The 14100-nt window shown below is 38.4% G+C and overlaps 1 protein-coding gene across 2 annotated transcripts in view; it reads right to left on the reverse strand.

Annotated features, from left to right (window-relative positions):
- Positions 1 to 600: 600 nt before the first annotated feature.
- Positions 601 to 14100, reverse strand: part of SH3GL2 (SH3 domain containing GRB2 like 2, endophilin A1) — a 101950-nt gene continuing 88450 nt past the window's right edge. For both annotated transcript variants that reach the window (XM_055791194.1, XM_013302553.3), the window contains exons 4-9: positions 13340 to 13483; positions 11394 to 11527; positions 9916 to 10074; positions 8295 to 8398; positions 4871 to 5001; positions 601 to 2088 (exon numbers count right to left, since the gene is read on the reverse strand). In XM_055791194.1, the coding sequence (XP_055647169.1) occupies positions 1889 to 2088; positions 4871 to 5001; positions 8295 to 8398; positions 9916 to 10074; positions 11394 to 11527; positions 13340 to 13483 (872 nt within the window). In that variant the 3' untranslated portion in view covers positions 601 to 1888. The remainder of the gene's footprint in view (positions 2089 to 4870; positions 5002 to 8294; positions 8399 to 9915; positions 10075 to 11393; positions 11528 to 13339; positions 13484 to 14100) is intronic.

Raw genomic sequence — 14100 nt, forward strand, 5'->3', positions numbered from 1 at the left:
GGCAGGAAAGGTGCTATTTTAGTTGTCCTTTTTTTCTCACTATACACGATCTACTTTTAATTGCTAATAAATTAGCTTTCTCCAAGTCAAGTCTGTTTCGCTTGTGACAGTGACCGGTTAGCAATCTCCCTGTCTTTATCACAACTTTCTTATCCTCTCTCTAAGGACAAACAGCGAGTGAGCAGCTGTGTGGGTGTCTGGCCCTTTGCCAAGGCTAATCCACCACAGTATGTGTACAACAAAGAATATAAAATGAAATAAAATGCTGTGTCATATGAAATAAAAATTAAACTATAAGTTAGCATGTCTTTAAGCTTTACTAGGGGGGGTTGTGAACACCAGCATTATTTAATGAGAAACAACCTCCTATCCACAAGATTGCTGGTCATCATGCCACTGATTTAATGTGCTTAGTGTTCAGTTTCTCCTGTTTATAAGGGGTATTATACATATGAGTTTTAATTGACTGAAGCAACATGATAATGACAAAAAAAGTATTTTTCACATTTGCAGGAAATGAGGAATTTGCCTTCTGAAATAAAATTCTTGTTAGCTGCTTAGCATGACAGATTTGAAAGCAAAAAATAATCCACAACATTATTCTAGTTATTATCTCAGCATTTATTTGAAATATCAATACTTTCCATGATATAGTTTATACATTAAGCAGTAGGGAATTGTCTTCATTTCACATCATCCAGTACTGAAGTGGCACATTCAAAGCAGCACATTAAATCTCTGAGAGTCTGTACAATTTAGATAAATAGAACTCTGGATAACTAAACTAACAGAACTTCTGCAACTGTTACCAAAAGAATGCCAAGAAGCTAGGCACAGCACTGTATGCACAAAGTGCAGGACAGAGGAACACAAGTGAACCAACTAAACATATGGAAAATATTTTTGCATATACAGCCACATGTCTTTAATTGTGCAACACAAAAAGGTAAGTTTTATTTAGTCCTCATTGAGGAGAGAATATGCACAAATGATGTTCAAAGAACACATGGTAGACAGAAACAAATGAAGTGAGGGTCATGTTTGGTTGGTTATTGTATTCCTCAGTGGATGAGTTTACAAAGGATATCTGGTGCTTAAGCAGCATGATTTTGTGCCAAGACTTGACAAGAAACAGTTAACAAATGCCAGTTTTATTCCCCATCTTGCCCTCTTACTGGCATTTTTGGTGAGCATGCTTAAAGTTCCTGAAGGGCAAATTCAGGTGCTTTATGGTCCAAGGTTTTTACTATAGGAATCCCCATTTTATGGTTTACAGTTTACCTCTAGATGGAAATAGGCCTTTTAACAATAATTAAGAACGTAAAAATGAGCAGAGAGCAGCAGGACACACAGTACAGTGGTTTGCTTTATGAGAAACCAGAGGGTCTACATTTACATTGCCTCTGTGAGAAGAGCAAGCCAGTTTGGTTGGAAGGTACAGTTCTGGTTAGTCAATGTTAGACTTGTGTGAACTGCATCATTAGGAAGGAAAAGATGAAATGGCAAGAACGTTTTCCTCTTTTATAGAGAACTAAGACTGAAAAGCAATACAGTGGTGATAGGTATTATCTTCCCAATACCATCTTCACTTCCTGCTACTTTACTATGAGTTACCTGCTTTGCTTGCCATCATCTTCCCAGCTTCACCTCAGTAACGGCTCTGGTTACCACCAGGCCAGCATGGCCAATAAACTAACCCACACTATGCTGGCTCAGAAGATAGTATGTATCACCACCATGCAGCATGACAACACATAAACCAAAGATGCTCCGTGGAAACTGATGACTCTAAACCCTGCAGTTTGCACTTACAAGGTGTAAGAAGCAGCATTTTGAAAGCAGTGGTACTGACACAACTATCTGGGTCAGAGGTGGTGGAACAGCCATCCTAATTGGGTAATGGAACTAGAATATCAACGTAATTGATGGGGAAGAAACCTGACTGGCCATGAAGCATCCCCTCATACCAGTTTTCATCAATCTGGTTAGTGAGGGTAATGATATCACCCTCTTTAAATCCCAGCTCCCCTTCATTTTCTGGTTCAAAGTCATACAGAGCTCGGCAGCATGGCTGATCCATGTGAGCACCTGTGGAGAAGAAACACAAAAACCAATCTGCTTAAAAATCCCAACAGTTACAGCATATCCTTTTTACCATTGTACCTACCACAGATTTTGCTGCTTCTCATATCACTCAGATGCTGATGACAGTTCTTTGGTAACATCTAAATCTGGACTACTAAACTTCATTACAAGACAGCTATCAGCTTTGGCAGCCTTCAGTTTTCCTATGTGACTGCTAGTAAATGTCTGAGAATCCTAAAAGAACCAAGCTACAGTCAAACCCACACCTAAAAGCATGACTATGACCAGTTTGGAATCTAGTTTTTATCTGTTTGTAAAACACAAAATGTAAAGCAGAAGTTCTAATGTATTTCCAGCTTTACTGGCAGAGAGATGCTTTGTCTATTTACTTCAAGTAAATGATGTAATTAGAACAACAGTGAAGATACAACTGCGTCTTTGTCCTTTATTTGGAGACTTCATTGGTACAGCTATACTGTAAACCACTCTAGATGCTCCTAATCCTCTGAATTTTAATCTGAGGTTTCCAAACACTTTTCCTCCCCATTCCCACAAAACACCCGACTGAAGGGCCACCAGGACAGATTCAGAACTAGTTTGAAATTGAAAGCTTTCTAATATGTTAGTTCACGAACATCGGACCATAAAACCTTTAGTATGGCTAATGGAAATTATTATGTTATTAGTTAGATTAGATTTTCAAACATTATATGAAATTAATAAATATTCTTCCTATTTCCCATATTCCCCCTCCCTGAAGTCTCTTTAGCTTCAAGCCTACAGAAAGCAAAATTGTTACTGGTCAAAATATTTCGGATTTTGCAGCACTAAATTGTAAAGAAACTTATATCCCTACCTGACTTTCCATAGTAAAAGTTCATGCACTTCCAGTGGTCAGAATGAACCAACACATGCCACTGCACCATAATGGCACTTTTAAGAATACATATTTCAGCTTCTCCATGTGTATTGGCTTCAGGATGGATAAGTTTCAGATTCGAACTTTCTGTATATTCATTTCAAACACTCACTATGTCTAGAAGGCCTATGCTTGAGCTATTTTAGGACAAAAATATTGCAAAAATATCACTCTCTGATACAAAAATGCTGAAGAGACACAGAAACATCGGTCTGCACTATCTTAGCACAGACAAGTGCTAAAAAACACTACAAAAAAGAAGTGAGGTAGAAAATTACTGGTGGCATGAGAGCTGCATGAGGAGATCTTTAGCATACAAGACTCAAACCACACTCACACACAAGGCCTCTCCATTGTATCCCCCTCCTCACTAGCACAGTAAGGAGCTTACTAGGAGTTTGCAAGATCATGCAAGATAGTTTCCTGTTGCAGGTGCCAAATGGAGATGCTATTGCTGCCTGTACCTGGGAGAACATAAAACATGTGATGGGAAGGAAGGAAATACTGATTAAAGATCTAGTGAAAAAATATCCAGTCTTGCAAGGTGGAGTGTGCTAGCAGTTGTCACTGAGGTAAACTGGAATAACTGAGGTCAGGGTCTAGGCAGAAGACAGTCCTCACCGCAACATGGGAAAACAGATCATTACTGGGAGAAACGAATAATAAAGCTTTCTTGGCATGTGCTAGTGTGAAATAAATACTTCTTTAAGATAACTATTATGCACAATCATACAAATGCTTATTCTTGCTTATGTTGCTCCCAACTGGACAAAGAAAATAATCCAAATGGCTTTGTTTTTCCTTTTAGTGATTTTTACTTTCAGGCTTTTTGTGTTGCAATAACTAGTTTTAAAAAGTAGCATAAAGTTATGGAGGTTGGGTGGGTGGGTGGGTGAGGGGCGAAAGGGTTCAGGGTTCTGCATTTTCATGGAAAACTTCCATTTGTTCTTTCAGTTTTCTAAATGCCTGTTTCATAAAGATCTGTATTTTAAGGTGAATTTAGCACGGCAGCATCTCTTTGAGCTTCTAGGATGTATTGGGTCTGGCTGAGGTGGAGATTCTCCCCACAGCAGCCCTCACAGAGCCGTGCCTTGTACTGGTAGCTGGAAGGGTGGCCATAACACACCAGTGTTTTGGCTACTGCTGAGCAGCGCTCCCACACAGCCGAGGCTGCCCCTCCAGCCTCCCCCCTTACCAGTAGGCTGGGTGGGGGGTGAGCGACATCTTGGGAGCGGGCATAGCCAGGACAGCTAACCCAAACCGACCAAAGGGATGTTCCATACCATATGATGTATGCTCAGCAGTAAAAGCTCAGAGAAAGGAGGAGGAAGGGGGTGGTGGCGGGGGGCATATTTAAGACATACATCTTCCACAGCAACCACTCTGTGTACTGATGCTCTGCTTCCTAGGAATTAGCTGGACAATGCCTGCTGATGGGAAGTACTGAATAACACCTTCTGCTTTCCTTTGCTTCTGCATGCGACCTTTGCTATTGCTTTATTAAACTGCCTTTATCTTGACGCACGAGTTTTATTGTTTTATTTTCTCTCCCCCTGTTCTGCTGAGGAGGGGACTGATAGAGTGGCTTGGTGAGCACCTGGACATCCAGTCAAGGTCATACCATCGCATAGGACTAAGAAAATTTTTGACCCAAAGACACACTTAAAGCAATGGTTGATCCATCTCTGTTCTCCTGCCTGGGGATGTGAACACTTTACAAAGAAATACCCATACTATCCTCCTTCTCATTTTCCCTCAATATGGAACAACTAATCTCTAGAAGAAAGCATGGAACTTGGAACTTCTGCATTGTAGCAAAACTTCAGACAGAGCTGGCTTTTCTTCTCACATTGCTACTGCCATTACCTGATGGTTTGGGTGTGGTGGCATGAGATATTCCTCCATTGTGCTGAGTATTGTCACCAGTTGTGAAATCCAGGCTCATACGAGGTTTGGGCTGGTATTCTCTCCTGGGCTGTGAAGATGCCTCTTTTATTCTGCCAAAACATGAAGTTAAATGTCAAGAGTTAGATTCTTGTTAACAGATGAGATGCACCAAACAATATTATTTCCATGGCTGAAGTTGCCATCCACCAATGATCCAGATTGAACACATTCTGGCATTTGGAGTGTTTTTTTGTTTACTTTAGTTTAAATTACCAAAAACCACCTGATGTGACTATGCCATGAAGTTCCCTCCAGGAACATAGCATTTTGTCTGGCTTCTTTTTGTCTAACAATAACAAAGCGCTTCTAATGGGGAAAAGCTTGTTAAGTGATGAGCAATGCTTACAGAAGAGCTGTACAAACATCTCCCATTTTTAGCATGATTTTTGCTTCTGTCCCTGGCAAGCCTTCACTAGTCACTTGGTTGATGCCAACTCTTGTCATTATGTGAGGAGACTGTGTGGGAATGTACTGACTTCAGTTGCAGACTTCAGTAATCTGTAATTTGGAATACTTGTTTCACAAATGCACACAACTCCACTTTTCCTGATTCTCAAAATTAAAACATTATGTATCATTGATGTCAACTTATTCTTCTAATTGAGAAATCTAGAATTACTAGAAAAGGGTACATTTTCAAATTCCAGGGTAACATCCAGGGAAGGGATGACAACAGAATCAGAGGAGCTTATGCAGAAAACTGCCATATATATTTCTAATATTGCATATGAAAGAATACTTGAGTCAAGACTTCTGAATTTAAAGGACAAGTTGGTTGCCCTAAGTTTCTCTAGATCTGGCCCAGGCGTGTTGATAGCATGTTTTCATTTATCTGTTTAAAAGAACTGCTTCTAACTTAACTGGGTTTTGTCCTCATAACAAGGGTTTCCCCTTCGCCCAAAATGTTATTAATATTAGTCTGTCCCCAGAGACTGCTTTTCTTCTTCATAAACGAAAACATAAAACATATTGAAAGCATAAATTAATGATGTCAAAATAAACAAATAAAAAGGCTTTGCTGTGTTTCACTCATTAACAGAAGTTACCTTTTCAAAACCATAATGTTGGAAGAAAGAAACAGTTAAACAAGTTCCATTACACTTAATACTTCTGTGAAACAAACACCATTTTATACAGATTATGAACTAGAAAGTGACAGTTCTAGTGACTTGCTAAAAATTACCCAAAAGCTCAGCAGGAGCCATGTTTCTTAAGAAAAGAAACATCTCCAAGGAAACCACTCCTGCTTCCCAGTTGCTCTGTCACTTGTTCACTTGGAAACTGCAGCCTCCTTTTGCTTGATGAAAAAGAGTCTGAAAGGAAAAGCCTTTTCTGACCTTCCATTATTACTTTTATTGCAAATCTCCCAATGTTTGTCAAGTTTCTGAAGTCCCAGTTCCTGTAATTGTGGCATTTTTTAAGGAAGCTTACTCCTTCCACTAATGTGTAGAAGAAAAATGAAAATTATTGCACTGACAGTTCCTGAAGAAAGTTTTGAAGCCTAAGCTAAAGAGCTCAGAAAGAATAGAAGACTTGAGTGCATTTTAAAATTTTTCATGGTCTTGCAGTCTAACTCATATCTTTAAAAATTCTTTGGACAATGTTTTAAACATGAAAGTCTTAGCAGTTAGAAGACGTTGTCCATGCCAAAGAAAAGCATGAACAAGTTTCATTCACATCATTTTATTAAAAAAGGATCTAGAAAATGGGCAGTATGTGTTGTAGACATCACTGAGAGTGAACAGTAACAAATTTTCTCAGCTTAAAAGTAAAGCATTATTTATTTTCTAGTCCATAAGGTCAATAAAACAACCCTTAAAACCCAGGGCCATGCATTCTTTGCTGCCTGCATACCACCAGCAGGGAAAGACAAGATATATGTTGGCATGAGCATATATCACTGTGCTCTAATTTGTGCCCAGTGCTGTGGACAAAGGATGATTTAGCCAGCAGACTCTTTACAATTAGGGATGCACACTACGTTTATGCAGTTTTACTTCAGCTGATCTGTAACAGAAGTTTGATTGAGGTTGGTTGACTGAGGCTGTTGAAAACAGCTGAAACTTAAAATAAAGATACTGATCATTTAGCAGAAGTTTCAAAAGGACAAAGGATTATCTGAATTGATACAGAAAGATAAATCTGTTGCGGAGAAAGGTATCCTCACTTTGTCTTGTAATGTATACATTATATGTAACAATATATAACAACCTGCTCCTGGGGATTTTTTAATGCTTATGTAAAGTAACGGAATTGCAGTATTCGTTTGGAAGTGCTGAAAATCATTCTGTTAGCTGTTTAGACAGTACTGCAAACTATCCAGAAACAGCCTGTTGGGCAGCCTACCTAACAAAACAAGCGCTGCTCCTAATTGCAAAGAAATTTTAGGACTTTGAACTGGATGAGGCTTACAGACTGTGTGCTCTGAGAAAATAAACACTGACAGACACAGTAGTACCCAAAAACATTAGATCTACAATAATGACATCAGAAAACAGCAATGAATCATATATGATTAACAAGCTGCCTTCACACAGTATGTGAACATTGTCTGCTCTTGGTAACTATGTCTAACTTTTAGGAAGAGTCCTCTAGAACCATGCGAACTAAAGAAATCTTCCTGTATGTTAAGTTTCCTTGAAGAAGGACATATGTGTGGGAAGCTGATAAGCTTTTACAAACATTATTTTCCTCATTTCAAGGGAGTACAATCTGTTTTGTTTTAATAAAAACAAAAATTCTAACCCCAAAATTCTAAAATTCTATTTAAAAGATTTTGTATCAATTCTGAGATAGCATTTGCAGTTACAGAAAAAGAGATGGAAGAGGTAAAATCAGTTAAGCCTTGTATCAAGTTTGATCTGATAATAAAGCTGGAAAAAAAAGAATATTTAATAAGTTGCAAATGATGGGGGTCTCACTACCTGGCTCAGGAAGATCTTCACATAGATGAGAACATAACAAGATGTTCTTTTTCAATAGCAATCATTAACATCGTCTCTCAGAGAGTGCTTTGTGAATACATGCAGGAATGGTAAGGAATCCAAATTGTAAGTCTCACTGACTACCAGTATTTTATAAACACTTGATTTCAGTTAAATCACATTTAACAGCTTCACTGAGCTGCCTTCCTGAGCTTGGTCCTCACTCAATCATACTCAGAAGTATATGCATCTCCAAAACATATAAACCTTAGCCTGCAATTACCTAATGAAATGGCCCTTGTTTTCATAAACTTACAATTACCAGATTGCAAAAGGTAACAGTGTTGCATTCTATTCATAGGTTCTCTGCCTCTGTAAAACAAAAAAAACAATTCAACAAACTTACAAAAAGTGCTTACCTATCTTCCAGCTTAGAAGTCACTCGCTGTAGGATCTGCGTGGCCTGCTTGTGGTACTCCAGCTGGGCTTGTACAAGAGCAGAAAGCTGGCTCACTTGTTCAATCTGAGGATTGACATTAAAGCATCAGATCTTAGACGAGTGCTAACAGCTCAGCAATAGCGAGTAAAGACCACTGTCACACTGACACTGCAAAGGCATTTTTACTTATCTCTCTAAACACCTGATTCATCTTTGTAGTATGCAGTTACGTACCAGTCTTTACTCACTACCATGACTGGTTGTGACTTGAACTGGAATAGTAAATGAACCCCTTCTCTGCTGATCATCTCCATGGCTGATTTACTCAAACAGCAACCTACAGACCTACCTTGGTCAGCATACGCTACAAAAATAAAAGGACCGTAATGAGACTGCCATGAAAGCATTATATATGTTCCCCACCCTGCCTTTGAGGGGCACAAAACCATATGGACTAAGGTCATGCTTCTGTTGTATTCTGGCCTGTGAAGCAGACAACAATGGGACGATACTATGACGTTTGGGGTTTAGAATATCTGTAGTGAAGGCAGATAGCATTCCACTTCATGAGGGAAAAAACATCCAAAACTCTTGTGTTGGCAATGCAATTGCCAGCAGTTTCCATGGTAGACACAGAGTAGTGTAGTGCCAGTCAGTATTATCTGGCCACACAGGGCTGGATGTTACTGCAAGGATTAAAACTACAAATTTGTTACACTTCTTTCATTTCAGCACAGCTGTATTTAGTTTTTAAATGCAAATATTTTCAGGTTTGTTATGGCCCCTCTTACAGCAATCTGGTAACAAACTGAAGAATTAATTAGAATTAGATGTGTATTTAAACTTTGAATATATCCAATCATTTACTTCAACAGAAATATTTAAACCGAGTTTCCTTTGACTACATATTCTGTAAGACAGACTTCAGCTGAAATGTTTTTTTTCCTCCAAAAGAGAAATTTTTCTTCTCACTTGATTTTACAGTTTCAACATTAATTATAAATAGATTAAAAAAACTAAGATGCTCAGTCCTAAGCCAGTCTGTAAGCACAAAATATGCTGCAGAGTCAGATTTAAGCAGTGACAGTAATTGGCCTTTTTAGTCACTATTGCATCTGCTTACAGCACAGACCATGGGGCTGTGAGTTCATCATCTCTGATCTTCACCAATCATCTCAGCAGCCCACACACTTGAGCAAAAGCCTTGGCTCAAACCCTAAAACCACAGCTAAGTAAAAGTCATGAGTTACATGTAACTAATTTTAAGAAATAATATATTTTTGTTTTCTAAGTAATACTATGCAGTTAGGAAGCACAATGATGCTACCGAGGATTTATGTTCTTTAGCTCAGTTACCTATAAAATACTTATAAAATTAGTCCTACACTAATGTGTAGGTGGTACATTACTGTGGTTTCTGAGCCTCTCACTGAGTCCAATGAGAAAGCAAGTGCTTCCCCATTGTACAGCGACAGGAATCTGTAGCATCATGGATTTAATACAGATTTCAAGTTCTACACTGCTTCAGACTGCCTTCACTGCTGAACTTGTATCCTTCTCTTTTTAAGATTCAGCTCAAAGATCAGCAAGGGATATCTCACATCCATCTCCAGAAGGTTGAACATGCTTGATTCAGCAATTTCTTTTGATTCATCAAATTTCTCCAGCGCTTGGCGAAGTTCTTCATCAGGCAGCTTGCCCTGTCTTTTCTTTTTGTAATCAAAATCCAGGCGTCGACCCTCCATTTTCTTTAGGTGGTGCTAGAAAACAAAAACACAAACACAAACACAGAAAAAAGGATGTTCCCCAGCCCTCCTTATACCACATTGTAACCAGTTAGTCCATGTACATTTGCAAGCCTGTGTTGTTTGCTGTGTAACAACCCTTCCCCAGAGGGGAGTAATACAGAACAATGAAGTGGTTTTACATATCACTTAAGAAATGATGGTGTGCTGCTGTGTAAATGACAGACTTTCAATACTCAAAAAAGGCCGCACAGAATGGATAATTGCAATTGCCATCTGTACAAAAGATCACCAAGTTTCCAGCTTTTTAATTCTGGTGCAGAATTACCTGAACGCTATGGGTTTTCCCTAGATGCTTAAAAGAAAACTCTATTAAAAGGACAAGTTGGTAAATTTTTGCCTGTTTAACAGTTCTCATAAACAAAGCAACAAAGAAAATATTATCATTTCCATCAGACCGCTGAAGGATCTTTTATGTTATCTTTTATTAAAGGTTTACTAGTTTGTTAACTGACATAACATTCATGTCAATGTGTTTAGCAGTTGCCATATCAAGATGGCCAAAAGTTAATGCTGTCAGCATGATCATGGTTAGTTTAGATGTTTACTTTCCCTCAGAAGAATCAATTCGTCACCTATTATGATATTTATAACCTTGCCAACTTTTAAAATTATATCAAACTGCCTAAGACATCTTTTTTCCACATATATTTAATAATATGAAAGCCTTACTGAGCTCAGAAAAATAGCTGCTTATACAGATAAGGATTTGCTGAATTGGGAGGCAATTTAACTTCCACAATTATAAAACTACATTGTGTCCACAGAAGTATGTGTGCAAACAGATTTTTCTCGGTAAATGCTGGCTGGTTCTTGGATTACTAATTATGTAATTCATGCAAGCAAAGAGTGTTCGTGTTCAAAGTTCCTGGGAATGTTTTTGAAACAGTCTTCATGCAGATAAGAGAGTAGTGCCAGTCTACAGGCAACTATCAAAATGCCCTCATGTGTCATACACCTGAAAACTGAATGTAAACATCTGTTCATCTGTTTAGTGAAATGAGCTTCCAAATGGTAGGATTAGAGTACTGGGTTCATGCCTGCATAAGCTTGGTGATGCTACCATAAAAAAAAATTAGGATTTTGATCTTTCCCTTTTTAAACCATCAACACAAGAGACAGAACTGAAAAGTAAAACTCAAACCAAAAAAGACTAAAATTAGATCATCTGCGAATCTGAAAGCTCATTTTAAACTACACAACTAACATAAATTCTGAACATATACGCAACTTGCTCATTTGGCATTACTAAAAAGCTACGTTGAGGGCAATACCTGTATTTCCCTCAGATCTTTGTCATGGAGATTCTGAAGTGGGTCAATGAAGTTTTGTTTCACTTCCATGTCTAAAGAGTCCTTGACTTCAGAAAGCTCCTTCATAGCTTCTCCCACATCTGCAAGTGCTGGCCCTGAAAGAAAAGACGTCCAGTTTATCTGAAAATAACTTCATTCCAAATCACTGTAGAATGGAATTGAGTCATGGAAATTTCAGTTAACATTTCAAGTCTCAAGTTCAGGAAAGAAACAGAGCACGAGGCACTGTGTGAAAGGGCAACATGGATTTCACACTTCAGCAGCCCCCAGAGTTTATGCCTTGTAACACAGCTGAACTTGAGGATCCATGCTGCATCAAGGCAGCCACCTCCACACCCCTCATTATCTGTTCATTCGCCACTCTGGTGAAACAAACATGCTAAAAAAGAATTACCCGTATTTGCTGCAGTGTTGCTGTCACCAGACACCAGACCATGTACAAAAACAGCTCTGATGCAAGTATAGGTATCCCTGTTTGTATCAGTGAAACTGGTGATAGTATCAAATGTAAAAATTCTTAATGATTTCACAGAACTTTTTTTAGATTAAAAAATTTTTTGATGAAATGATCATCTTCATATACCTACTCAAATTCATAAAAGTCAGGAATAATTAGATGCCTTCCGAGATCTCCAATATTAACTTGAGGGCCACAAAAGCCACCACTCTGGTTTACCTCCTCTGCATAAAAACAAAAGCACGAAGCTCAAAAATACCCTCCTGGTTTGAGATGTATGTTCATGGAAAAAAATGCATTTTCAAAGAGTATACAGGGTCTGAAAACCTAAAAATGTGAGAAATCAGGAGCAGTCTCCCAAGCAGCGGATGCCAGCAATGCACTGCAAAACCAGAGAGCCTGCCAGACCCGGATGAAGAGTGACAAACAGTTACAACAGCTGCTATTAGTTAACAATGTGAAAATAATTGCCATATGTATCTTTCTGCGTGCTACTGCAATCATTAAGGAATGTACAGCAATTTGCAAAAACAAAATTCTCTTAGTTCTTCATTTTCCTTTTAAAAATGTGTTTGAAATTTAGCAAATGAGAGGCAACCAATTATAAAACCAATTCAGTAGTCTGCAGCACAAATTAACTCACATCTGCCAAACTAACCAGTAAATTATATAAAACAAACAAGAAAGTACCTTTTCCATTACCGATATCTTTGTGCCAGAAACAACATTTTATAAAGATTCAAATATGAAGTAGAATTTTCAGTCCTATTTGAGGACCCTGTGTGTTGCCATACAAAAATGGCCACTGAGAGGCCTACATAAATAGGACAGAAAGACAAAGGATCCTGTCGTGAATGTCATCTCTTTTAAGTAGACCTCTACTGTTGAAGAACATGATGTTAAGTCTCAGTTTAACATTTCTGACGGAGGTAGCTGTAAACCCATTTGGGGCTTGGAGGGAGGAATGGTTGACACGTAAGACAGGAGTACTCACTAGTGCCTGAAAATGTGGAATTTGGTCAGAAAAAAAGGTCAAAGTCTATTAAAAAAACATTAGCCTTTGTTCCTTGCCTGTAATGAAGACAGTTAACATTTATTATAAGGATTCTGAGGACAAAAGGGTTTTATTGTACACACACATAGACTATAATATGATTTCTGAACACGAACATGTTTCATCCCAACACATGCCCAGTAACATAATCTATGACAGGCAGCCTAAAGTCTATGTGGATATGGGTCCAAATGGAAAGAATTCGACTGCAAATCTGCAAATGATACTCGACAGGCCTAGACCAACTTTAAAGGGGAAGTCTGATGAAGCAGAATGCTGATACTTCATGCAGAAGTTCTTCCTTTATAAGAGCGCAACACTTTAATAATAAAAGTTGTATTAAATTTTACTGCCATTTTTATTGCATTGTAATGGAAAGGGAAGTAATGAGGTTACCAAAGTTGCATTCTTCTCCAAGTTCTCGGCCAAATTTCAGCATCGCATCTGCCAGCAAGGCTTCAGCCTGAGGGTAACCTGGTCCCTTTTCCTGCCCTCGAATTTTTGACATGGTGTTGATCATGCTGAGTTTAGCCCTGGAAGCTGAAGCAGGCAAGTAATAGAAGTTACAAACATGCAACAGTTTGACTAGACAAGACAGGAATGAACTCCTTAAATTTATCTGAGCTACCTGCAATGTATTTGAAGGACATTATCTAAGTTTAGGACTAAGCCCTGGTTATCATCAATTATTTTTAGAGCAAAGGAATGAAATGTTGGTCACTGACTTTTTTTTCCTGCTGGTAGGCTAGAGAGGGGGCTCTGACCTTAACTTTAAGACAAAGCTTCCCTTGAAACGACTTGGACAGAAGAAAGCCCAGGAACACTCCCAAGATAGCACATTTGACATGCTACAACTCACGTGGATAATAAATCTTTAAGCTATCCCCAAATTCTTAACCTTAAAATACTCAGGTACCAGAAGGATAGGAGATGAGCCAGCCTTCCTCTCAAGGAAAAGTCCAGACTAGGTACACTCAAGATTAAACTCTGGTGCCCCACATTTTTTAAATGTTTGTAAATTTTTATGTTGTACAATATTAAATAAAACCTATGTCCCCAAACATCATGTCCAACAAACTTTGAAACACTTTTTGCTTTTTACAGGGATTTGGGGAAACTCCTGCTTCAATATGGTTTTCAACTGTACTTCAGCTTGT

Source organism: Falco peregrinus, chromosome Z (genome assembly GCF_023634155.1).
Source record: "Falco peregrinus isolate bFalPer1 chromosome Z, bFalPer1.pri, whole genome shotgun sequence".
Taxonomy (NCBI): domain Eukaryota; kingdom Metazoa; phylum Chordata; class Aves; order Falconiformes; family Falconidae; genus Falco; species Falco peregrinus.